At 38.4% G+C, this 26,779-nt stretch overlaps 1 protein-coding gene across 6 annotated transcripts in view; it reads left to right on the forward strand.

Annotated features, from left to right (window-relative positions):
* The window catches only part of AHCYL2 (adenosylhomocysteinase like 2), a 164,225-nt gene that overhangs the window by 114,312 nt on the left and 23,134 nt on the right, over nt 1-26,779 (forward strand). For 2 of the 6 annotated variants that reach the window (XM_041728101.1, XM_041728103.1), the window contains 5 exons: nt 3,706-3,817; nt 12,554-12,697; nt 13,561-13,661; nt 23,127-23,229; nt 24,061-24,155. In XM_041728101.1, coding sequence (XP_041584035.1) covers nt 3,706-3,817; nt 12,554-12,697; nt 13,561-13,661; nt 23,127-23,229; nt 24,061-24,155 — 555 coding nt within the window. Of the gene's footprint in view, nt 1-300; nt 651-3,705; nt 3,818-12,553; nt 12,698-13,560; nt 13,662-23,126; nt 23,230-24,060; nt 24,156-26,779 lie in introns of those variants that run through there. The other 4 variants (XM_041728102.1, XM_041728105.1, XM_041728104.1 and 1 more) reach the window with 3 other exon arrangements.

Genomic DNA, 26,779 nt, shown 5'->3' on the forward strand with positions numbered 1-26,779 from the left:
CTCAACCTGACAAACCCAAGGACACAGGGTGTAGAGGCTGCCTCGCATTTGGCACCATTTTTTTCTTACCTTCTTAATAAATTCCCTCATTGTTTTAGTGACTCTAGTTAATTTTTTTCTAATGAGACTAGGTTAACTAAAATCATCTGACATGGAAAAGGAGGAGGTAAGGTTAAAAAGGAACCTAATTAGCAAGTTAATTATAGCAGGCAAAAAAGTGCACGGGTTATATAAATAAGCTATTGTTATGCGCATGCAAGTTGGGCCTTGTCAAGGGACTTGTTAAGGTTTAGAGGTCAGAGGATCCGTGTAATTAGGTGTTTAGGAAAAAAAATAAAGCAAAACAGCTACCAGAATTAGGAATGGTTGATGAGCCACTAACAGAAATGCCTTATTAAATTGGGCTCTACTGCTGGAGGGGTTGTTGGAGCCGCTTCAGGGATTCCAGGGAAGGGCAGCACCCCCACACCAAAAAGAAAAAAAAAAAGCTAGCTGGAAACAAAGCCAACAGAATTGCTGATGAGGAAAGTTTAAAGGCCTAGCCACAAGGGTCCCTGGACTGGAGAGGTGGCAGTGGGGCTGGTCATGTCACTATGCTGGGCAACAAGAAGAAATACATTGTCAATGGGAACTCTGGGATTAGAGCCCAGGTGAGGCTAAGCTCTTACTTACCAGGCTTGCTGCTGCGGTAGCCATTACTGTAATAGGCCAGCTGCTTTTTCACTCCTTTGCTGCTTTCATCCCTGCTTCTGGCATAAGGTGAGCTGCCCTTCTCAATAGTCTCTTTCCCTATCTTGCCTGTTGGAATTAGGCAGTTCTCTCTGAAATGGAAAAGGAGCGTTACCTTGAAGGACTCTGGTTTTGGACAAGATCGAAAAGATAGGATAGAAACATTTATTTATTGGGAAAAGTGTATATAATTCTATATAAGTGGTAGTCTCTTTGTAATATTCTTTTGTCTTAATTATGAGGTCAGTGTCTAATGAGTAAACAAGATTTAAACCTTGTCTCTGAGTGGAGGAAGCTAGCGTAGCCTAGTCTTTAGTGCCAAAAGACCCGGTGGGAGGAATTACCGTAAATGGAGGAGACTATAGAAAAGAAAGCTCAGCCTATGGAAACTGGATTGAGAAGAGGAATAGCCAGATAGCTACATGGCTTAGTGTTATTGGGGTAAAGTGGTGTGCACCCACCCACCCCTTACTTTACAAATCTAAGAAGCAGAGTGGCTGGCCCCCTCTAGTGGTGTGTGTATGAGAGGGGGGTTATATAGCTGAGGCAGGATTTATATGTTACTTTTTTTGCCCAAAGTAGGCACTGCTGAAGTTAGTGACTCATCCTGGCCTTTGGGAAGTCAGTTACTGCTACTTTTCCTAGATGGGCGTCTTAAAAAAAAAAAAAAAAAAAAGACATCATTGTCTTTGAACAAGAAAGGTGGTATGAAAGCCAGAGTTTTCAGCTTGACCTCTGTCTCCCTCCCCATCTTCTCACCTACCTTCCCCTACCTAGCTTTTTTGGCCCTGAAAATTCTTTTAACTTTCAATTTGGCTTATGCTTACCATATTTTCTTAATATTTGACCAAATACAGACAGTGAAGCTAGAATAAGCTACTTCAGATTCATTGTTTTAGCATGTGATTGCCTGCCATGTGTCAGGCATTTGTGCATGAGGACATAAGGGTGAGTAAGATGCACAGTTCCTGCCTTTATAGAGGATACAGGTAGATACTTATATTCAGTGTGGTAAGTGTTGTGCTAGGAGTACATGGAAGTTCATGTATATCCCATGGGAGTGTGTGGAAAGAGCACTGTATCCTTTTGGAATAAATTACTACTTTAGCAAAATAGTCAATTTTGCCAATTTTTCACTTTGCAAAGAGCTTTTGGTCCAAAGAATTTTCTTATTACTGAAAACAATTTGCAAACTCTAAGGTACATTAAGGTATACAGGCTTGTTATTATAGCTATGAATATGCTATGAATTCCCTAGAAGAGATGCTAACCTCATCCAGTTTGGTATTAGTCTCCCTTGTCTCAATATTCAAAAGACTCAGTAGTTGCCTCTAATTGCAGGAAATACAGCCATTGGTTGGTGGTTTCATTCTGATTAGGTTGTGTCTGTGTTCTGCCCACCAAGGAACCATCTTTTTATCATGAAAGGTAGTTGTCAGATCTTTGATCCTTCCTGCCTCCATGCCACCTTGGATCCAGAATAATTGAAGCAATTATACAAACATTCAATTAGGGAGAAAGAAAAAAATGTTATTTGTTGAATAAATTATATGAGCTTTGATTTGTAAAGTGTTAGGAATTGTCAGCTAGAACCTCTAATAATAGGAGAAAGAGACAAAATTGTAAGAAAATCCTCAGATATTGGTCCAAAATGCGACCTCTATTGCTGTCTATATGTAGTCAGTCCAGTCCTTTATCTACTCCTTCTACATCTGTTGTGTTATAGTTAACAGATCTATCTTGTGGCTTTTAGGTATTTTATGATATCAAACATTAAAAATAGTAAGTTGGGATGCCTGGGTAGCTCAGCAGTTGAGCATCTGCTCAACTGCTCAGGGTATTGAGCAGTTGCTCAACCCTGCTCAGGGTGTGATCCCAGGGTCCTGGGATGGAGTCCCACATGGGGCTCTCCACGGGGAGCCTGCTTCTCCCTCTGCCTGTGTCTCTGCCTCTCTCTATGTCTCTCATGAATGAATAAATAAAATTTTTAAAATATATATACATAAAAATAAGGTTTACTTATTAGTATTGAAAAGCTAATTAATACATTTCTACAAAGCCTTTAAAAGGCTAGAATGACTACCTGCAAGAATTATAACAACAGTGAACTGTAGGAGTAGGAGTCGGGGGGGGGGCAGATTTAATTGAATCTACTGCTATGTTTCATAGTTTACATGTGTTGTTTCATTTAACCCTCTCTAAAACCTGTGAAGTAAAAAAATACTTTTGTCTTTGCTGTATTTATGAGAAAATGAGGATCACAAAAACATCTTGACCAACATCACATAGCTAATTAGTGGCACAGTAAGGATTTTTTTTTTTTAAGATTTTATTATTCATGCAAGACACAGAGAGAGAGAGAGAGAGGCAGAGACACGGGTGGAGGGAGAAGCAGGCTCCTCCTTGGGAGCCCAATGCAGGACTCAATCCCAGGACCCTGGGATCAGGCCCTGAGCCAAAGGCAGACACTCAACCACTGAGCCACCCAGGCCTCCCCATAGTCAGGATTTGAATGCAGTTTCAGGAAGGAAAGCCCCCCCACCCCTTTTTTATTATACCATCCCATTTCCTGAGAATCTTAAAATCTGAAGACAAGTCACTTTACTTTTCTGTACCTTATAGCTTTCTCATCTAGATATATGAATATTAGAATAAATAGTTTCAAAGATTCCAGTCTTAATTTTCAACAAAACTATAGAAAGGAATATGACTAGGCTTTCTAAAAATTTATTTTAACTAGAACATCCCATTCTCCCTTTTTTTTGTCCACAGTTTTATTATAAAAGGTATATAGCCAGAGAGTTAATCAAAGATCTAAATTTGATAGAAATACAGTAGGTAAAGAATGAAAAATCATTCTCTCCAAGTATAGGTTGGTACAAACAGATCAACTAAGATCCTCTAATGCAAGCCTTCAACTGCTCTCTCAGAATGAAGATTGTTGTCCTTTATATAACTAGAGTTCTTTTTTCTTAGCAGATCCAATTTGCTGACCAGAAGCAAGAATTCAACAAACGTCCCACTAAAATTGGACGTCGCTCTCTGTCTCGTTCTATTTCTCAGTCATCTACTGACAGCTACAGCTCAGGTGAGTACTGAGCTGCTATGGACCCACCTGTCTATTGAAGCACCATCAAACCTGTGCTTTACTGAGGGGGACACTTGACAGGATGAGCACTGGGTGTTATTCTGTATGTTGGTAAATTGAACACCAATAAAAATTAATTTATTAAAAAAAAAAAAAAACCTGTGCTTTAGAATAGATACTTTGACTCTCAGTTGAAATTTAGACCAAAATTCTGGATGGAATCTTTGGATCCTTTGAGGATTCAGAGTGAAGCCTAATACAGATCTCTTCTTCCAATAAAGGCAGAGGAGAGTGATTAACAAATTTCTAATTTATTCAGAGGGTGGGTGTATGTAATTCATTGATAAACTTCGTTGAGCAGAATGTACAAAGACTTGTATTTTTTTCCATTCTTTGAAAATAAAAGAGGAGTTCTCCATCCCTCCATGCAAATTAATGGAGAAACCTTAATTGCACCAAGAAACAATGAAAACATTCAAGTAGGTCCTAGCTCCAGTGAGCCCCTTTGCCTTCTCTCCTAAACTGTGACATTGTATTGCTTGTCATTCTTCCCTTCCTTTGCAGTGGCATTAGTTCAAATATATGGGCTCTCGAGCTATCACTTAATGCCAGATGAGCTTATTACCACATTGGACCCTTTAAAGGCATTGGCCATTTGTTCAACAATGCCTACTATGTATCTGATCTAATATGGAGCTATTTTATTTTGCTCTTTGTTGGAATATAATAGAAAGCTGAATGTTTGCCTTAGTTATCTCTTCACATTATAAATAGTAATATTCTTTAGAAACTTTCAGCGTGACCTGAAACTTTGTTTTTCACATAAATAGTATTTATTTGTTATATAAAATTGAAGTAGTATTTGTTATATAAAATTGAAGAAAGCTTGTTTGGGAAGCTATAACTTAGGTTGGGTGGATTATTTTTTTTTTAAATTTTTTTTAAATTTTTATTTATTTATGATAGTCACACAGAGAGAGAGAGAGAGAGAGAGAGAGAGGCAGAGACACAGGCAGAGGGAGAAGCAGGCTCCATGCACCGGGAGCCCGACGTGGGATTCGATCCCGGGTCTCCAGGATCGCGCCCTGGGCCAAAGGCAGGCGCTAAACCGCTGCGCCACCCAGGGATCCCCAGGTTGGGTGGATTATTATTTACACTTGTTACATTTCTCTTTTTACTCATCCCTACCCCCATAACAGAATGATGTAAATCCCTCTGAATTTTTGTGTAAAGATATGTGTAAAACTTATGTACCTATCTTATTCTGCTGAAATAGCCAGCGTTGAGAATTCATGAACCAGTTAATATAACTCTAGAAACCATAATAATTGTGAAAATATGATTTATAAAATGATGTGTAACATTTTAGATTGTGAGTTTGTACATATTATTTAAAGGTTGATACTAAAGGGCAGCCCTGGTGGCTCAGCGGTTTAGCACAGCCTACGGCCCAGGGTGTGATCCTGGAGACCTGGGATCGAGTCCCGCGTCAGGCTCCCTGCATGGAGCCTGCTTCTCTCTCTGCCTGGATCTCTGCCTCTCTCTCTCTCTGTATCTCTCATGAATAAATAAATAAAATCCTTTGAAAAAAAAAAGATTGATACTAAACAATAACTACATTAAGTTTTAATGCTAGCTCAATCTTTTCCCTACACACTAGATCCACATTTCCAATTGTGTTCCTATAGAGAAAACTAATGCCTGCCCTCCTACTGAACCCTTATATGTTAGGAGGGTACTTACAAAATATCTGTTTACCTAGAAAGTGTGACCTATGCCTTGGTTTTAAGTGAACACATATTTGCCTACTATAGTTCATTGGTGAATGGTATTAACTGATGTCACCCTGGAAAACTTGGACTTTTTAGGTTGAACTACATGAAGTTGCCATTTTTATTGTAAAAAATTATCAACCATATATATCCATTTAAGGATATAAAGTTCAGGAGCATGGAGTCAAATCATTCTGAAAATAGAAAAACTTAAGACCAGTTATTCAGCTTCCTATTGGATGCTAGAATTACCTTGATGGCATCCCTCGCAAATGGCCACCTGGCTTCTTTGCGAGCATTCTAGATGTTAGGATGATTCTTGATTTATCTAGTTATTTAGCTCTGATAGGCTCTCATGTAATCCCTGGAATTTAATGATTTTGCATAAAAATAAAAAAAATCACCATTTTCGGGGCATCTCACTGCCCTGGTTATCTTCGTCTGGATATATTCCAGATAAACATCCTTTTAAAAATCTGTCCAGGGCAGCCCCGGTGGCTTAGCGGTTTAGCGCCGCCTTCAGCCCAGGGCATGATCGTCCAAGATCGAATCCCACGTCAGGCTCCCTGCATGGAGCCTGCTTCTCCCTCTGCCTTTGTCTCTGCCTCTCTCTCCTTCTGTGTCTCTCATTAATAAAAAAATAAAAATCTTTAAAAATAAAAACATGTCTATAGTATTCCACTTATGGTCTGAAATAATCTATAGGAAGTATTATTTCCATAAACTCAGTGCTTTTAAAATGAAATCTAAGATGAGGTTTGCTTTTTTTTTTTTTTAAAGATTTATTTATTTTAGAGAAGTAGAGAAAGAGAGTGGCAATGGGGAAGAGGCAGAGAGAGACTCTCAAGTAGACTCCCCACGGAACACAGAGCCGGATCCCCATGACCCCAAGATCATGACCTGAGCCAAAATCAAGAGTCAGATACTTATCCAACCCACCTACTGAGGTGCCCCAATGTTTGCTCCTTTTGCAGCTATATCATACACAGTGTTACCTCATTTTGTTTTTGTTTTGTTTTTTTCACATTAACAATTGGCAAGCCCTGGAGTGGGATTTAGGAGAGACTTACTTTCTAGGCTTTGATCCATGTGTGATTTGTTTGTGTGATCCTAGAAAACTCTTGCAGCCTGTGATGTTCGTAACAGAGGCAATGAGAAGTCACATGAGGTGATACAGAAAAAGCTCCATATCTATCAAATGAAAAGCTAGGAATAATGGAATTGACTCATAGTTCTCTATGAGGAAGATATGCAAATGCATGTCAATAAACTTGGAACCCATTTTTAGCATACATTATCATTTAAGTGACTACAGAAAAGTAACATTGGAGATCCCCAAGACTGATCCTTGGACCTCCTCTCTTTATACTCTTCCCCACATGAGTTTATGCAGCCTCATAGTTTTAAATACTGTTATGTATTGACATTTGATTCTCAGATTTATCTCCACCTCAAATCTCTCTCCTACACACTAGATCCATATATCCAACTGCCTGCTAAGTCCTTTCACTTGGATGTTTTGTAGGCATCTCCATGTCTTAAAAACTGAGCTCCTGGGTTCTAAGCTTGCCCCTCTTCAATAAACTGAAGTTTATTCACAGCACTACAGCCAGATTCATTCTCTTGAAATAAGTCAGGTCATAATTCTTCCCTCCAAACCCTCCACTGCTTCCCAATCTCATTCTGACCAAAAGCTAAAGTTCTTACAGTGACCTACACAACTCTGTATCACCCTATTTTGTTTCTAATCACATCGCTACATTCCCAAACCTACCCTCTCTTCCAGCTAGACATTTCACTCCAGTCATACTAGCCTCCTTACTATTGTTTTGTTATTTTAAAACATGCCAGGCACTCTCCTGCTTTAAGTTCTTTGCACTTGCTGTTTCCTTTGCCTGGGATGCTTTGAGATACCTAGCTGGGTGGGTATCCTACTTCCTTCAGTTTTTAACTAAAGATTACATTCTCAAAAAAAAAAAATTTACATTCTCATTGAGGCCTCTCCTGGCTATTCTTAAAATTGTACAAATACCCTACCCAACATTCCCTATCAAAGTTTCCTCCATTATTTTTCTACACAGCACTTATTATCATATAACATACTATGTATTTTACTAATTTTATTATTGTTTCTCCCCTTATTTGAATATGAGATCCATGAGAGTAGAGATATGTCTGTTTTGTACTGTTCTATTCCCAGCATTTAGAAGTGTTTGACACATAAGAGGTGCTTTATAAATAAATATTGGTGAAAGATGTTCAGAGACCTGTACTTTATGTTCTTGTTGAGGTCTCTGATTTTCTATGTAGGTGAACATCTAGAAGAAGGTTTATGACGTTTCAAAAAAAGATACCTCCCTATCCAGAGTGTTTGTTTTGCTGAAGTTACATGGAGGTTTGGGTAGTTTATGGCCTACTCTCCCTGCCTAAAGATCCTAGTGCTAAGTTTTGCTATGCTTTCATTTAGGAGCCTCTACCAGCCTTTCTCAACCTGGGTTCCTCATCAGAATCACAGAACACAGAAAAGAATTAGAGACACTGTTTTCTTAGTTCTCCAAAGATGGTTCATAACTAGTACTCTTCCAGATGGATAGGAGAGAAGTTAATTGATATATTCTATGGATGCTTCAGGGCATTAGGGCTTAATTCTAGTGGAACCCAGGTTGAAAAGGGTTACATTAATTCCTAAAATTCTTGCATTGTTCCTGAAATTGTTTATAAGAAACAAACTTTTGAAAGCTCTTTCCCTAAAACAAAACCTCATAAAAACACAGGAACAAAAGAGACTTCTTCAAAGCCAAATCATTCCCAGTGATATATTTCTGAAAAAGCTATTTTTGGGCAGCCCCGGTGGCTCAGCAGTTTGGTGCCGCCTTTGGCCCAGGGTGTGATCCTGGAGACCCAGGATCGAGTCCCACGTCGGGCTACCTGCATGGAGCCTGTTTATCTCCCTCTGCCTGTGTTTCTGCCCCCCCCCCCTCTCTGTCTGTCATGAATAAATTAAAAAAAAAACAAAACTATTTTTGCAGTGAGTTAATTGGTTAAAGATAAGAGAGAAAGGCTGACATCCCTTAGTTCATAATTGGTTCTTATAAAACTTACAAAGTATTTTCAGATTTTTCCAAATAACCATGTTTGTTTGTATTTTGGTTGCTAATATAGCTTTTCACATATTTCTAGAATGTTATTCATCAATGAAATCTGCTGCACATTGACACAGGTCCCTACTGTTATTTCCATTGTCAAATGAATAGAGTAGGCCTAAGAGGAATTATTGACTTAAAATAGTCTGATAGGACTAATTCAGCCGGGTGTCTGACTGCTGTTTCTCCTAGCAATAACCCACAATATCATAGCTGCTAGGAGGTAAGGCTTAATCAGGCTTGAGCCATAGAACGTATGTATGCATGTTCTATGGGATAGATTATGGATTAGTGATTCATGAAGTTCTGTTTTGATTTTGGATTATCATGAAACAAGAGAACACCCCATAGTAAAGTTATATTATACTTTATGTTACTTTTCTACGTAGAAATTGAGTCTTTTTTTACTCTCATTTATTCATGAGATTTTTCTGGTGGTAGTTAGGGGAAAGAGAATTGAGAGAGATCTGTTATGCTCCCTAATTTACAGTTGGATAAATTGAAAATTGGTTACAACCAATTAGAGGTAAAGCTAGAGCTAAGGTCTCAGCTATACTTCAATTGGTTATTGCTTTGATTATAAGTTGTCCATTTTTTATTGAATTATGGCTCTGAGCTTCAGAGTGTGACAGTTGTAAACAGTTTAGAAACTATGGAAGCACGTGTATACATATGTGTTAGGTTTCTCTAAATTTTCTTAGGAAAAAACCTTTCTCAAATATTTTCATGAATGTGCTACTTTAAATATAGTGACAGAAATAAATATAGATTCAAAAAACAAATGTCATGCTAGTTCAGGAATAATCTTTTCACTGTGTTTACAGAAATAACATTCTCTGTTGATCTGGGTCTGTCAACCATTTTGCATTCACATATTCGTACACTCTAGAGAACTGATAGTTTTGTTTCTCACGTGATAACAGGTCTGCACAAAGGACTCTTTGAAAACAAATCACTGTGACTCAAATAAAAATATTGATTGAACTAACTATAACCAGTTGGTTACTATGAAGAAAATAAAATACTGTATTTGGGGAGTTTTTTCAGAATAGGGAGGTGGTATAATAATTTCTTCTTGGGATAGAAGAAAACAACTCAAGTCAAAAATTGGAGTGCTTCTCCTAAGAGGAAATTTGGGGGGTTATTTTTGTTATTGTTTGTGGGTTTTTTTTACCCTGACTCATCCTTAGAAGCTAGAGAGACATAGGAGAGGAATGCTATTCTGGGTAGAGTTAGGACTCCAGTCTCAACCTTTATCATCACTGCCAACCAACCACCTGCTGCTTGCTGCTTGGTTAGATTGGTAGATGACAGAGGTAGAAAAAAAAAGGAACTGCTAAATAATATTGTATGCATGTCATTCCTTTCCCATTCAAAGTCCTGAAGCTGAGAAAGAGCCTTTAATGTTATATCTGATACTGAATTAAAAATATTCGCAAAAGCCAACAATAATATGAGGTGTCATTTATGGAGTAGTTAATTACTTTATGCCAAGCATTGCACTAAGTACATTATTTAAACTATCTTATCGGGATCCCTGGGTGGCGCAGCGGTTTAGCGCCTGCCTTTGGCCCAGGGCACGATCCTGGAGACCCGGGATCGAATCCCACGTCGGGCTCCCAGTGCATGGAGCCTGCTTCTCCCTCTGCCTGTGTCTCTGCCTCTCTCTCTCTCTCTCTCTCTCTCTGTGTGACTATCATAAATAAAATAAAAAATAAAATAAATAAAATAAAAAAATAAACTATCTTATCTTCTCAACAACTTGACTCTGAAAGTCATGTCTTCCTATTATACAGTCTGCTTCATAGTGCATATTACAACCATAGGAAAAGAAAAACTCCAATTAATTTTGTAATTAGTTATTTCATGTCTGACTTAACCTATTAGACTGAAAACTCCACCTAGCTAAAGACAATCCATATTTGTTCTTGTATACCCAGCACTTAGACTCTGTCTGGTACATTAGTAGACACAAAATAAAAATTTGTTGAATAAACAACTGAATGTATGAATGAATGGATTCATGAATTAATTAACAATTCTATTAATCAGGTTCTGGAACACCTTTACTTTACATATACCCAGAAACAGAGACTGAGACGTCAAAGTCTGTCTGACTCCAGAACATATACGTAACAGTTATATTTAAATGGCCATTGGGAAACATAGAAATCATCATGCCTCTAGAAAAGGATTTGAAATTTCAGGATATTCTGAATGTAAACACTTTCTTCAAAAGCAATTATGCTATAAACTATGATCAAGATTAGGGATAGCCATTATCTTTCTTCCCTCAGGTGGTAGAAGCATGGTTCCCCTTTGCCTCCAATGCATAAGCTATTTCTGAGTATTGATTAATGAAACAAATGACTGCCCAGGAAGCTATTTCTGGTCTCTGGTGCCAAAGGTACTTTGAACTCTTGCTCACCCTAGGAGGGAGAACCACAGACTTTTTATACAGATTAGTTCCTTTCAAGAACAAAAGTCCTTTTGGGGATTTACTAATTCCCTCACCTCCCTTGGTGCCCGTGTTCATTCTTGTTGCCTCGTGTTAGGACTTTGTTCTCAGGCAGTTTTCCAGCTCCATGAGAGACACTCGGGCCCCTGCTGCCCAAACATTTTGTAGTGCCATGCCCGATTAACTGGGCAAGGTCAGACTTGCCTTTTACAGCCCTCCCAGCTACAGATCCTTTACTAAGAAATCCCAGAAATGCCTTAATTCTCTGGATGTAAGTAGATCAAAGTACCATATGCTTTAGGAGTTCTGAGCATTTGCAGTTTTCTCCCCTTAAAAGTGATGGAAGTCCTTCTTATCCCATTGAGAGACATGTAATGCCTTATAAACAGAGCTTTATATCCTCCAAACTCCCCTCTTCCTCAAAAAAAAAAACACAAAAAATCCTGCAGCAAACCTTGAGGACTACTCAGAAAGAAACTATCCTCAGAAACTTAAACATAAATCATGGAAGGAAATTAAATTCTCCAGCAAATAATTAGCAACTACAGAATTGTATGAAGACCGAAAATACCTCAGCTAAACCTATGAGTAGCAGCAGCTGCCTGCTAGCCACAATCAGAAGTCTGAGACCTTCTATCCTCTAGCATATATTGCTACATGGATTAATCATCAGAACATTTTAGTATGCCAAAGGAGGATTTATTCTCTTCTTTGAGAACCTAAAATGCCCACTGCTGGACCCCCTGAGGCCAGCAAGAAGGGAGAGCACACTGAATACTTCATTGTCAATATCTAATTGGGTCTGCAGGCATAGTTCAGCCTCATCAAAGCCAGTTTTAAAAAGAAAGCTCTGTTATGTCAGACAAACACTTTTTGTGTGGTTCTTAATTATTTTCCCATGGGTTTCTTGTTCTCTGGGTCTTATCTGTTCAGTTATTGTACTAACACACAAATTACGTTGGGCATACAAAGAGGGGAAGCATGGATTCCAGAAACCCATAGGTTAATGACCATGATCTTGCACTAAGAACTTTAACATAATGCCACCATGATGTAACCTCTCTCTCTTTGCATATTCAAGGACCTCTCATGTTCTGAAGATTCTTAGCCATAGATTCCAAGTTAATGCCATCCAGAGGGCATGTCTTTGGCAACCTCTCTCAGCTGCCTCTTTCTGACCTGTGGATAGCACTTTCCGCAGGAGGTGATTGAGCCAGCTCCACAGTGTCATTTTTGGTGCCTATTATTTAGGTGTACATCTGTGTGGTGTTGGATGACTAGAGAAGCCTCAGTTCACTCCATGGTTTGGAATTTCCAAGGAAGCCAATTTTTTCCCTGAGGGTTTCTTATTCTGTCATTTCAGCGGCCTCCTATACAGATAGCTCTGATGATGAGACATCTCCCAGGGATAAGCAGCAAAAGAACTCTAAGGGAAGCAGCGACTTCTGTGTCAAGAACATCAAGCAGGCAGAGTTTGGACGAAGAGAAATTGAAATTGCTGAACAAGGTAAAAAAAAGCAAGCACTTCTTCTGCCTATATCTTTTTGTCCATGTTAATCCATTTTTGTGTCCTGCGGTCTAGTAGCTTGTGAAATTTAAGTATGCTTATATTTTTTATTTTACTTTTAAAAATATTTTATTTATTCATGAGAGACATAAAGAGAGAGAGGCAGAGGAGACACAGGCAGAGGGAGAAGCAGACTCCCTGTGAGGAACCCAAAGCAATACCGACCCCAGGACCCCAGGATCACATGCTGAGCCAAAGGCAGACGCTCAACCACTGAACCACTCAGGCATCCTTTAAGTGTACTTTTTTTTTTTTTAATTTTTATTTATTTATGATAGTCACAGAGAGAGAGAGAGAGAGAGAGAGAGAGAGAGAGGCAGAGACACAGGCAGAGGGAGAAGGCAGGCTCCATGCACCGGGAACCTGGTGTGGGATTCGATCCGGGATCTCGAGGATCGCGCCCTGGGCCAAAGGCCGGCGCCAAACCGCTGCACCACCCAGGGATCCCCTTTAAGTGTACTTTTAAGGAATACTTATTGCAAAAGAGATCTGAACTTAGGAAACACTATGGGGAGGGAGTGAACTCTAGTGGGTATAGAAGGAACTCCTTACACCACGAAAAAGGGAAAGAGTGAATAAGGAGGACTAGGGTATAGGGAATCAGAATTCTGGAACATTTGCCTCTGAGGGTCTTTTATAAAAGAAAAATCAGGTTCAATGTCTTGACCCCATGAGAAATCCAGTCTAACAAAGAACCTGATAGGGAGAGAAATCTTACCTTAAGAGAATAAGTTCTTCTGTTTATTCTTTCTCTCTCATTCCTTCCTCTCTAATGATACTCTGTATATATTGTGCTTTTTCAGAAATGCCTGCACTGATGGCTTTGAGGAAGAGAGCTCAAGGAGAAAAACCTTTGGCTGGAGCGAAAATTGTGGGTTGCACACACATCACTGCTCAGACTGCTGTGAGTCCTTTTTCTTTCTCTACATAATAATAGTTGATAATAGCCACCCACTCTTGAGTGCTTGCAACATGCCAAGTAGCAAGTTAAGAGCTTAACAAGTATTATTTCATTAATCCTCCTAATGGCCAGGTAAAGCAGGTATTCCTATTTCTATTTTACAAACAAGGAAGCTGAGGCCCAGAGTCTTTAAGTAATTTGTCCAAAGTTATACAGCTAGTAAATCATAGAATTCAGATTTGAACTTCAGTATATCTGAGTCCCACGTTTATGCTTTCTCTGTGATACACTGCTTTCCTTTATCTTCCCTTCCAGTGTCATTTCTATAAGGCAGCTCTCCTAGGCTGCTTTCTGCTGCACATAAGAAAAACTTGATTCAACCTGGCTCATATGACAAGGAATTTATTATAGTACATGGCTAGTAGTCCAGAGGTAAGGTAGACTTCAGATGTGGGATCTCAGGGCTCCAGTTTCATCTGTCTATGATTTTCTTGGAGCTGCCTTGTCACTTGCTTACTTCATCCTCAGGCTCATAGCAAGATGATTACAAATAGACATGAAGAGTAAGGACCATTTCTTCCTCTCCCCCAAGAGCAAGAAAGCCTTTCCCAAGAGTCTTCCAGGATATTCTATTATGTGTCATTGAGCAGAATTGGATCACAAGCCCATGGCCCACCAGTCCTGGCAAAGGAACTGGGATTACCATGATTGATTTAGACCAGTAATTCTCACCACTATCAGATTCAGTGTCTCCTTTTTATAAAAGTTATTTTTGCAATGTCCCTGTATTATCTTAGAATGAAATTCAAATATAACATACTTAGATACATTTAATTTTTTTTAGAAATTAATATAAAATCTTAAATATGAAGGAGGAATAAAAAAAGTAATTTATAATGAAATAATGTATTTCTGTAGTAACTGCTTGGCGCAAGTATAGTGGAATACTCTGATATTTATACTTCCTCATAGCGTTATTTGAATGAGAATACCACCAAGGGAGATTGAAATGTGTTACTGGTTCTAGAACATCAGAGTGGCGTTGCCAAATTATTTGATTTTCTGATTATGATCAGAAAATCCGGGCCCCTCGTAATTTTTTTTTTTTTAATATTTGCCATACATTTAATTTTGTCAACACGTACCTTTTGTATATGGTAAGATCCATTTATATAGGCACTGAGTCCTCAAATTTTTGGTATTTTTTATTTTTTTATTTTTTATTTTTTATTTTTTTGTTGCACTTGGAAACTTTATTTAGAGGAAAATTAATTTAGAAATTAGCCCTCCTTCAATCTTCCCCTTAAAAGTTAAAAAAGTAACAAAAATGATGGCTTGGGTAATCCCAGACAGAATTTCCTTCTTGTGACTGACTTAGAAATTTCTCATACCCTTGCTTGCTGTTTCACATCTAATAGCTAGGAAGTAATTAATTATAGTCATTTCAAAGAAAATGCTTCAAACATTATTCTTTCCTAACTTTTGGCTTACAAAATTGAAGTAGCAATAGCAACAAAGGTATTATTTAAAAAGAAGGAGATACAATTTAAAAGGTTTTATTAATTTAGTTACTAATTATTTATTGAGTGACTCATATGCTATTCTCATGGTTACTGGAGAGATAGATACATCTAACATACTATCACTCCCCTCAATGAGCATGGACTATTTTAGAGTTAATGATATTTTCCTTTATTACTCAATTGATTCATATTTATGGATTACCCACATTCTTCTAGATTTTATTTATTTACTATTATCATTTTTTTTAATTAATTTTTATTGGTGTTCAATTTACCAACATACAGAAAAACACCCAGTGCTCATCCCATCAAGTGTCCACCTCAGTGCCCGTCACCCATTCCCCTCCAACACCCGCCCTCCTCCCCTTCCACCACCCCTAGTTCGTTTCCCCGAGTTAGGAGTCTTTATGTTCTGTCTCCCTTCCTGATATTTCCCAACATTTCTTTTCCCTTCCTTTATATTCCCTTTCACTATTATTCATATTCCCCAAATGAATGAGAACATACACTGTTTGTCCTTCTCCGATTGACTTATTTCACTCAGCATACAGGATGCCAAACACAGCTTCAGATGCTGCTTTTCACACAGCAAGCACTCAATAAATACCTGGTTTTAAGAGTCAAATATTGGGTTGGCTGCTTTGCTCACAATTAGCTGCCTTCTGGGAATGTAGCCTCCATATACTTGAGGAGGAGGCCCAGTGGTTAATGTGTATGTGACCCCATCTCTGGCCTGAGTAGATTAGTTTAAGAGTGAGCACCTGACCTAATCAATACCTTTCCCTGAAAATTTTTTTTAATTTTAGGATTAAGGAACATGTAAATTAATCCCTTTCTGGCGATGGGAGCTGCCAGATGTAAAACCAGATATAAAACTTGAGAGATATTGGTAGCCATATTTGCTGCCATGGGTAGAAACTTGTATATAATCCACCTAAATCAAAGAGAAAGAGCCATCATGGAGAAAGAAAAACAATGAGAGTCCAGTTGATGACAGAAAATACTGGAGATGAAGAGTGTCTGCATTATGTTCAGTAACTGGTCTCCAATCTGAGGCTGTGCTGCAACTGTGCCCTCCCCAGAGTTTGGTGGTGTGAGATATTCCACTCCTTTCTTGTAGATTCCCGTAAGCTGGCCCAGGTTAGACTCCTGTCACTTGCCAGCAAGAGAATTCTTATCTATAAAGGAAAAGGATCTATAAAGGAAAACTGACTCCCCTGGACCCTTTCCCCAACAACTCTTTCAACTGATTCAACCAGGTGGTTTGGCATAATCATATAGTTTATTATGATAAACTATAAACAACTTTTAATATTTTTCAGTTTATTATGATAAACTATAAACAACTTTTTAAATTTTTGAACAACAAAAAGTGTATTTTCTCTTAATTTATACACTTGTTGCATTCTGGAAAAGTTACTTTGTATTAAAACTACAAAAATATTTTTTGTTTATGTGTAAGTTTAATAAGGTTCTAAACTTAGATCATTATAAATAGATTTCTCACCCATTTGAACTTTCATTGGAACATTTGAAAACTACAAAATGTGGTGTGGTTTTTGTTGTAAGAGACTGGCCTGCACTTTCAAAATATCGGAACCTCTGATCCTGATCCTCTAATGCCAGAATCATTCCCCTCCCAGTTATTGTGACAATCAAAAATGCCCCCACAGTTTTCCAGAGCTCCTCTATTAAGAACTACTGACTCAGAGCCATCATCAAAGATGTAAGAGATATTGAATTGCCAACCATAATGAGACCATTACAGGAAACTGATATATTGAGAAATGGTCTGAAATCTTTTGTATGATTTATAAGACTCCGGTCATCTGTATGGTTAGATCAACTTTCAAAAGATTATCTCCTGAAGCATAACACTTATTTATATGGCCACTTCCTAATTAAGTACAGCAGAGTCCTTAAAACCAGACAACTACTGTTAACATCTTTACCATAAGACTCTTCTGGATTACATGTTATCTAAGGGAAAAAAAAAACCTTGGCTGTCCAAAATTAATATAATGAATTAAAAAGCTGTCTCTTTTTGGAGCTACAGACTAATGAATCAAGGCAGAAACTCTCTTGAAATCTTTTTTGGGCTTCCCCAGTCAGGGACATGAGACTTCAATGTGGTGTCTTAAAATAGTAAGTGCTTCTGTACTGTCTCATGTTGCTAAATTATATCTAGTTTCTTTTTTACCCCCTGGTTTACCAAACATTACCACCATTCTATGTTCTCTTTTACTTTACCTTGAATGGAGTAATCAAAATTAGTTTACCAATTTTAATATTACTTCATTGTTACACACACACACACACACACACACACATTTTTTCTTTTTCTTAAAAAAATTACAAAGGACTTTGTTTTATTTTTAATCTCTATTTTTCTTTTTCTAATTACAAAAGTAGTTCATATTCATTTTATAATACTCAATCATTATCACAATGGTTAGTGTAAAAGGCAATCTCCTATAATCCCATGTTCCAGACATAACCATCATAGTTAATGGTTTCCTATCCGTGTTTCTAAATGACTTGTATCTATATTTTTTAGGCATGTTTCCATAGTTCCTTCTAATAACCAGATTCCTTTGCTACTCTGTCTATAGTCATGATTGAAAGTTGGTTAAAGCAGCTTCTTCTAGGGGTTCCTTGGGTGGCTCAGCAGTTTAGCACCTGCCTTTGGCCCAGGGCATGATCCTGGAGTCCTGGGATCGAGTCCCGCATCGGGCTCCCTGCATGGAGCCCACTTCTCCCTTTGCCTGTGTCTCTGCTTCTCTCTCTCTGCGTCTCTTATGAATAAAATAATAAAAAAAAAAACTTAAAAAAATAAAAACAGCTTCCATGCTCTGTCCTCCTTCCACTCCTGCCTGCCTTCATTCCTGCTTAAGCCCTAACAGCCAGCAGTCTTGACGTAGAATTCTTTGAACAGTTCTTATATTTTTGGCCTTGATTAATCACTTTGGTAAGTCTCAGTATCCCTCTTTTGTTTAACAAATTCAAGAATCCTAGCTATAGGAATTCAGAAATTCTTTAAGGTGAAAAATAAAATGAAAGGGGAAAAATGGGATCAAATATCAAAACATAGTATGGACTACAAATGAAGACATATGAGTAGTTCTGCTATTAATTTACTATGTGACCTTGGACAAATTACTTTAGGAGGTCAGCCTAAATTAGTGGAGTTGTTTACAATTTTTTTAAATTAGAGCAAAATTAGAATTCTTTTAGCATAGAAATATTAGAAAATAAGAATTTTACAACATGAAAAGTACCAGTACTCAGAGTTAACTACAATCAGGAAATTTTAAAACAAGTTTTTTAATCAAAGCTTTATTCTTGTTAAAATAGTTTGTAATCAAAGCAGTAGATGAAGGGCACCTATCTGGGTGGCTCAGTCGGTTAAGCTTCTGTCTTTGGCTTAAGGTCATGATCAAGCTTTGTTGAGCTCTCTGCTCAGCAGGGAGTCTACTTGTCCCTTTGCTCCTCCCCTTGCCCATGCTCTCTCTCAAATAAATAAATAAATAAATTCTTTTTTAAAAAAAGAAAAGCAGTAGGTGGTATACTACCTTCTTTAAAAGAACTCTACCTCTATCTTATATACTGAAAATAAAAGTCAGGATCAAATCGATGGAATACATTTTTTAAAATAATTTTTTAAAATATGTTTTTAAGGGGCACCTGGGTGGTTCAGTCAGTTAAGCATCTACCTTAGGCTCAGGTCATGATCCCAGGATCCTGGGATGGAGCCCCACATTGGGCTGTCTGCTCAGCAGGCAGCCCTCTTCTCCCTCTCCCACTCCCCTTCCTCCCCCATGCTCGCTCTCTCTCTCAAAAAAAAAAAATCTTTAAAAACAGAAAAAAAATAAATAATAAAACATTTTTAAAATTTGAAATAAATGTGGATTTATAGGTAAGTTGCAAGTACAGATCACTTTTTTCTTAGCTATTTGAGAGTAAGTTGCCAACCTTCACCCACAAATACTTTAGTGTGTATTTTCTACAAACAGTGACATTCTCTCATTCAACCAGTACAACTATTCAAAATTAGGAAATTAACATTGACTTATATTACCATCTAATCCTCCGACCTCATGTGAATTTTACTAGTTGTCCCAATAATATTTTTTATAACAAAAGGATCCAGTCCATAGTTACATACCTCATTAATCATCATCTTTTAGTCTTCTTTAGTCTGAAACAGTTCATTAGTCTTTCTTTGACTTTCATGACCTTGACACTTTTAAAAATTATAGATGAATTATTCTGTAGAATGTGCTTAATTCTGGTTTTCCTGATGCCTTATTATTAAATTTAGGCCATGCAGTTTTGGTAGGAAATGATGCTGCATTTTTTTCACTGAATCTTATCAGGTGGCACATTGATTCAGATTTGATTTATAATTTGCCAAAATGATGTTCATTTTGATCCTTTGCTTGAGGTAGTGTCTGCTAGACTTTTCCACTAGAAAAGTAGAAGTCTTTGTAATTAAAAAGTATTTTGTGAGGCAGTAATATGAAACTATGCAAACATCCCATTCTTCATCAAGCCTCCAATTTATTCATTTATTTACTTATTTTTATTTGTATGAATCATTGTTTCCTATTTTATTTAATAGAGTATAATCCACTACTATCATTATTTATTCTGATGCTCAGATTGTTCCAAACTTGTCCAGGGGGAGCCCCTTCAATCTGGCTTCTGTGACTTCTTTGTTTTTACATATCCTTCTCATTCTTTGAGCACTTCTTTGCTTCTGGTATATGATTATCTAAGCTTATGTTGTACATTCTCTACCCTAGCCCAGGAATTAGCCATTTCTCAAGGAGCCTGGTTCCTTTTAATGGATCTGGACACTACTGTGTTCTTTGCTATTGGAATATCATTGTTCCTGGGTCCTCTTTAATTTCATATTTTGGAAAATAATTGCCTGCTAACTCTTTGTATTGGAGCCCTCCTCCTTCTAGGGCTCCAATTACATGAGTGTTAAACCATTTGATAATGTTCCATAGATTTTGGATGCTCTGTTCTGATTCCTATTCCACACTCTTTTTTCTTTATTTCAATTTGGTGATTTTTATTGATCTGTCTTCAAGTTTACTGATTCTATCCTCAGATATGCCTAATCTGATGGTGAGTCTGATGAAAGAATTCATAATCTTTAATACCTTTGAAATTTTTTTCTGACATTTCTATTTGACTTATTGTTTCCAACTCTCGGCTGAAATTCTCTATCTGTTCATGGATGTTGTCCATCTTTTCACTAGACCCCTTAATGTAAACCTGTTCATTGTAGCTAATTTAAAGTTCCTGTCTGATCAAGCATCTAGTTCATCTTAGAGCCTTGTTCTCTTGAATACTTGATTTCTTGAACAATGGTGTGGGGAAAGGGTGGTTTATTCCACTTTTTTGTGTGTCTTGAAATTTTATTATGGATGATTTGTTAGTTTTCATTATTGTCATAAATTGGGCTGTATTTCAATTCTGTTGTTCTGCACCATAGGCTTCAGATTCCTCCAGTAGTGGGCAGCTGTTACATTGTGATTTGAGGTTACCAGAAGGCTCTCTTCGGCATTTTGGCTTCATACTCAGCTTTTAGTTGCTTCTACACATGCTTGCCACAGGAGTTCAGAGTGTCATCTCTCTCTTCAAATGCACTCTCTCCCTGCTACATTAGGCTGTTACTCTTTGTTTCCTAGAGCTAGGCTCATGGTGAGGGCAAGTGAGGTTCTTGGATCTCCTGATCCTGCCTCAGTCTTAGGTAGAGCTCTGTGAGGATAGGGCCTCTTCTTTATTCCTGTCTCTTCTCTCTGTAGCAGCCAAATTTGCTTTGTGTCTGTGATAGGATAGGTCTTTTGCAGGAGATATTTCCCTGCTTCTCCTAGAAAGGTAGCAAATCTTTCAGTCATACCTTTTTTTAGTGCACTTTACAGATAATTGCCTTTTTTTTTTTTTTAAACAAATTGAAGGTTTGTGGCAACCCTGGATCAAGTACATCAATCAGCGCCATTGTTCTAATAGCATTTGCTTACTTCATGGGTCTGTGTCACGATTTTGGTAATTCACACAAATATTTCAGACTTTTTCATTATTATTTGTTATGGTGATCTGTAGATCAGTGATTATGACTTGGCAAAAGCTCAGGTGATAGCATTTTTTAGCAACAAAGTAGTTTTTAAATTAAGGTATGCACCTTTTTTTTTAGATATGATGCTATTGTATACTTAATAGACTATAGTATAGTGTAAACATAACTTTTTATATGTACTGGGAAACCAAAAAATTCATTTTACTTGCTTTTTTTTTAGATTTTATTTTATTTGTTTATTCATGAGAGACACATAGAGAGAGGCAGAGACACAGGCAGAGGGAGATGCAGGCTCCCCAAAGGAAGCCTGATGCAGGACTCAGTCCTGAGACCAGGATCACACCCTGAGCCAAAGGCAGAGGCCCAATGGCTGAGCCTCCCAGGTGTCTCTCATTTGACTTGCTTTATTGTGATATTCATTTTATTGTGGTGGTCTGCAACCAAACCTGCAGTATCTCTGATGTGTGTGCCTGTACTTTGTATCAATGCAGGGTCCTGAGCCCAAGGAGGTTTCCTGCTTCTCTACGAGGAGCAGGGAGTTTTTCCTTCCACTCTTCTCCAGAAGCAATGGATCTTTGTTTGGTCCCTGGTGGCAGGTGTAATTTTTGCTTGTCTTCCTACAGCTTAAGGCTTTTGCTTCTTATGGGAGAAGAGTGTGGCAAAAGTGTCCAGGTTTCATGCCTGTCTTTGAGCACAGCTGGTTCAGGTCTTTGCCCCAGGTCTTTCTTGTGAGCACTGGGTGGAAGCCCCCTGGAAAAGAGATTGCACGTGAGTGTGAAATCTCCTTTTGCCAAGGGCTAACAGAAATTCCAAACTGACATACTTTCCCCCACTCAGCCTTTACTAGTTCATTGAAATTCTAGCTAATTTTTTCCTATTCCTTTGTGTGGCACCCACATCTTCCTGTGCTCTGTCAGAGGTGAAGCAGTGTTCCCTCACTCCTTAAAGAGTTTTGTCACTTTGGAGTTCAGTTCACTTGGTTGCTTTACAACCTCAGCTCTTTGATGGGCTCAAGAAAAGTTATGGTTTTGTAGCTTATCTGGCTTTTGTTGTTAGGATAGGAGCTTCTCTTGCAGTCTTCTACATCTTCAGAAGAAGCAGAACTATAAATTGGTGGTTTTTCAAAAATGTTCTGGCTATAAAATTCTTGGCTTAATTAAGTCTTATAAGGAAGCCCAAATATATGAAATAGGTAAAAAAGCAAAGAGCTCAGCTGGAGCCTTCCCCATGCCTACCCCTACCATTGCCCTCTGTTCAAAATTTCTATACAATTTGAAAGTCACTGGCTGGGGATACCTGGGTGGCTCAGTGGTTTAGCCCCTGCCTTCAGCCCAGTGCATGATCCTGGAGTCCTGGCATCGAGGCCCACGTTGGGCTCCCTGCATGGAGCCTGCTTCTCCCTCTGCCTGTATCTCTGCCTCTCTCTTTCTCTCTCTCTCTCTCTCTCTCTCTCTCTCTCTCTCCCGGTATCTCTCATGAATAAATAAAATCAAAAAAAAAAAGAAAGTCACTGGCCTCAGTTATTCCTGATAAACTTATTCATTGTCAAATGTATAGACTTGGGATCTCTGGGTGGCGCAACGGTTTGGCGCCTGCCTTTGGCCCAGGGCGCGATCCTGGAGACCCTGGATCGAATCCCACATCGGGCTCCCAGTGCATGGAGCCTGCTTCTCCCTCTGCCTGTGTCTCTGCCTCTCTCTCTGTCTGTGACTATCATAAATAAAATAAAATAAAATAAAATAAAATAAAATAAAATAAAATAAAATAAAATAAAAAAAACAAATGTATAGACTTAATCTCCTTGACCAATTGTTTGGCCAGCCTTGTTGATCTCCCGTTTTCTGTTTAATATAGGTACTTATGGAAACTCTGGGTGCACTGGGGGCACAGTGCCGATGGGCAGCCTGCAACATCTATTCCACTCTCAATGAAGTGGCTGCTGCTCTAGCAGAAAGTGGTAAGGTCTTTTAATTGTCTTCTGTGTCTTTGGCTAAAGTAAGTCTCTGAAAAGTTCCATGGATTCAACATAAATCTTTAAGAGAGATTGACATTAAAGGAGCCATCTTGGGGGAAATGGATCCTTATTCTTGTGAGTTTGCTCTCCTTCTGGGCTTCTCTTGTTAAATATGATGTAGGTAACTTTGTTTTACAGTTAGCAAATATCTTCTTATGCCTAAAATTCCCTTATTAGTTAATGCTTTGCCTTGTCTTGCTAATATTAGAGCACAGTGAATACTGTTCATTATCTAAGGTAATATGGATTAAAAAAGAAAGTGCTTCAGGCATAGTTTTGTAGTCCTCCTGATTTTTCAGCAATTTGCCCTGATTTAATGTCTGGTGTTTCTACTTCAGCAGTAAAAAGGACTTGGCCTGGCAGATTAATATTTGGGTTGATTAATATCAGGGTTCTCCTGATAAAGGTGGAATGACCAAAGTATAGACCCAGCAAAGATCAAAGTGTAGTTGGGAAATGATGAGACTTACAGTTTGGATCAAGAAGTACTTATTTCTCATTTCCCCTTTTTTCCCTTCAGTTCTATCTGTAGCATCCATCATACTCCTTGGCCTTTTGTTTGTCCTTTTTGGTATATCAAAAGCAAAACAACCACTAAAGACAAAGGAGTGGACAAGAGGTCTGAAGACAGTGTTAATCAGTGAAGAAAGTCAATCCAAGAAGTAGAGCAGAATGAAAAAATTCAGAATTGGGGAAAAACCAGTATCTTGTCAAAATTTAGGGGCAGCCCTTCTTTCAGGTTTTAATGGTTTGTTCTTTATTCCCTTTTCTCAGGATTTCCTGTATTTGCCTGGAAAGGAGAGTCAGAAGATGACTTTTGGTGGTGCATTGATAGATGTGTGAATGTGGAGGGCTGGCAGCCAAACATGGTGGGTTAGATTTCTGCTAGCACAATTCTGGAGGAATCTGTTCAGGACAGAGTAGGGGGCTATGGCCTGGGAGAGAGTGTCCCAACAGGAAGGCAGGAAAATGCTTCCTTTTCTATCTGATGTATCTGGGCTTCCAACGGAGCTGGATGCTTATGTTTAGTGTACCCCAGGAATATTGAACTTAGCCTCAAAGTGCTAAAATTGTTGGTGCTGATCTTAAGAAAAATTTACATTCATCAGCATCATTAAAATACTGCTCAGGGTTCACGCATGGTTGGTTCAAAGCATGGTTAATGAGTGTCCATCCCCTAACGACCTTCCCCTCCAACCACAATAATGAAAATGTGCGCACACACACGCGCACACACACACACACACACAGTTCCTGTGGTACTTAGCTTTTCTCTAGAATCACATGCTAAATTTATAGTAAACCTAAAGAGATTCTGAGTTCAAATTTCTTCTCTTTGTAAAAGATGACTAGGCACTTTGTAAAAGATGACTAGGCAAAAAGTTTTGTTTTGTTTTGTTTTAAAGATTTTATTTCTTTACTCATGAGAGCGAGAGAGAGGCAGAGCCACGGGCAGAGGGAGAAGCAGGCTCCATGCAAGGAGCCCAATGTGGGACTCGAACCCAGGAATCCAGGATCATGCCTGAGCCAAAGGCAGGCGCTCAACTGTTAGCCACTCAGGCATCCCAAGTTTGGGGTTTTTTATTTCGCTTCATTTTATTTCTGTTTGATTTTTGAAAAGATCAAATTTTTGAAGGCTGATAGCACATTAGATTCACAAAGAAGCAAAACACCGCACAAAGTGTGAAGCACCCCTATGTCACAAACATTTTGCATATGAAGGAGAGAAGTTTGGGGGTCAACTGAAAAAAGAATCCTTGAAGCTCTATTCCAACTATTGCTTGCTGCTACAATTTGCAGTGTAGGCCTCACTTGTTATAGAAAGAAAGAAGAAGCCTCTTTTTGGATTCTGTGATTCAGGTGACATTGCACCATGTGCTTGTTTGAGGAAGCTGGGTTAATAACCTGAAAGGGAGGGAAGAGTCAGCTGTGAGATGAGTTGCCTGTTCCCATAGAGTTTGACAGTGACCAGAAAAAGTATGACTGATAGACCTAGATGATATGCCAGGGAGTTTCTACAAGGAGTAAAACCTTAGTTTTAGAGTTGAGAACATGGGGCAGACATGGGATTGCAGTTACAGACTATAGGGTCAGCAGAAACTGCTGGAAAAGCCGATGAAGAAAATAAGATGAGGGGAAAAAAATGATTGTCGTCCCAGAAAATAGAGCTAATTCGTCTTGGGATCCTGTCAAGATCTAGTACTTTTACTTGCTTTCCAACTTCAGGAAGATTCCCTGAGGGCAAGAATTTCTGTAATAGAATAACATGGTGAGAATTATGGGTTTTACATTCATTAAATAAATATTAGGGATAGCAACTAATACTGCCTGTATTAGATGCCTCTGTTAAAGGAGAAAAGTGGACAAGAATAGTGGGTCTTAAGACCAGAAATTCCAATTGCTCAGGCTTTTTCATCTCTGATTTTTTTGTGTGTGGCTAGGAATCAGAGGCTACAAGAGAGAACTCTATGAGGACTCTATACATACAGAATGGGAGGGAGAAACTCTGAGAAAGATTTTTCATTTCTCAGGGCATCTGTTTTGAGAGTCTCTACTGGGAGAAAATGGAACATTAACTTAGAGAATGGAGCATATGTATTTTAATGAGAGTCTTGCTTTGGATCCTTGCTCTCAAATAAACTGTAGTTGAACCAGAGAAGAGATCAAGAGCAAGAGTAGAAACAAAAAAGAGATTAGGTGGTAGACATGAGGTGAGGGATTTTGTGTACCCAGGGGTCCAGAATAGCATTTTGGGCACTTGGAGTAGAGTTGGTATTTGATGAGACTGCAAAATGGGCGCATGCCAGTAGGGAGCAACTCAGTTCTGTGGGAAATTCCCAGGTATAATAATTTGGAAAATCCTGCTAAGCATATATGACAGCTAAGTGAAGGGTTAAACTGCCACAGCCTAGTGCCTAAGAGCTTTCTAAGCTGATCTGTCTTTAGCTTATATATAATTCAGAAACTTTCCTCTGCTGATGAAAGCTCCAGTGGGCACAGCATTGTGTTTATCTTTAATCCTAACCTGAAATAGTGATGAGCTGTTCAGAGGCATGCTTGCACACCTACATGCTGCACAGTTCCCCAGTTATTTTTAATTTGGTTTATAGAGAGTGTGAGATTTTGCTAGGCAAAACCCTTCAGTGCTGCCTGATATTTTTGGTATGAGAGTGCCTATGCTTTGGGAGAAGGATTAACGAATACAGTTTTATAACCCATTGTTCTGGGAGGGGAAACTAATTATCTGGCTTTATTTAAACTAAGCCTTGACTGAATATATTTGAAGTCCTGAATGTAACTGTTAGAAATATGCTAATATCAAGGCCAGGCTTTCTGAATATCTATAGCGCATTCAAGAACTGGTTGTCTAGATAACCACTGAAGCCATTAGTTCATAAGAAAAATCCGCATTTCATTGCTATGTATTTTGATACAGTAAGTGTGTTATGTGGGAAGGTGATTTGGCTATAATAAGCATTACAATTGGCTTTTC

This window comes from Vulpes lagopus, chromosome 13 (genome assembly GCF_018345385.1).
Source record: "Vulpes lagopus strain Blue_001 chromosome 13, ASM1834538v1, whole genome shotgun sequence".
Lineage (NCBI taxonomy): Eukaryota > Metazoa > Chordata > Mammalia > Carnivora > Canidae > Vulpes > Vulpes lagopus.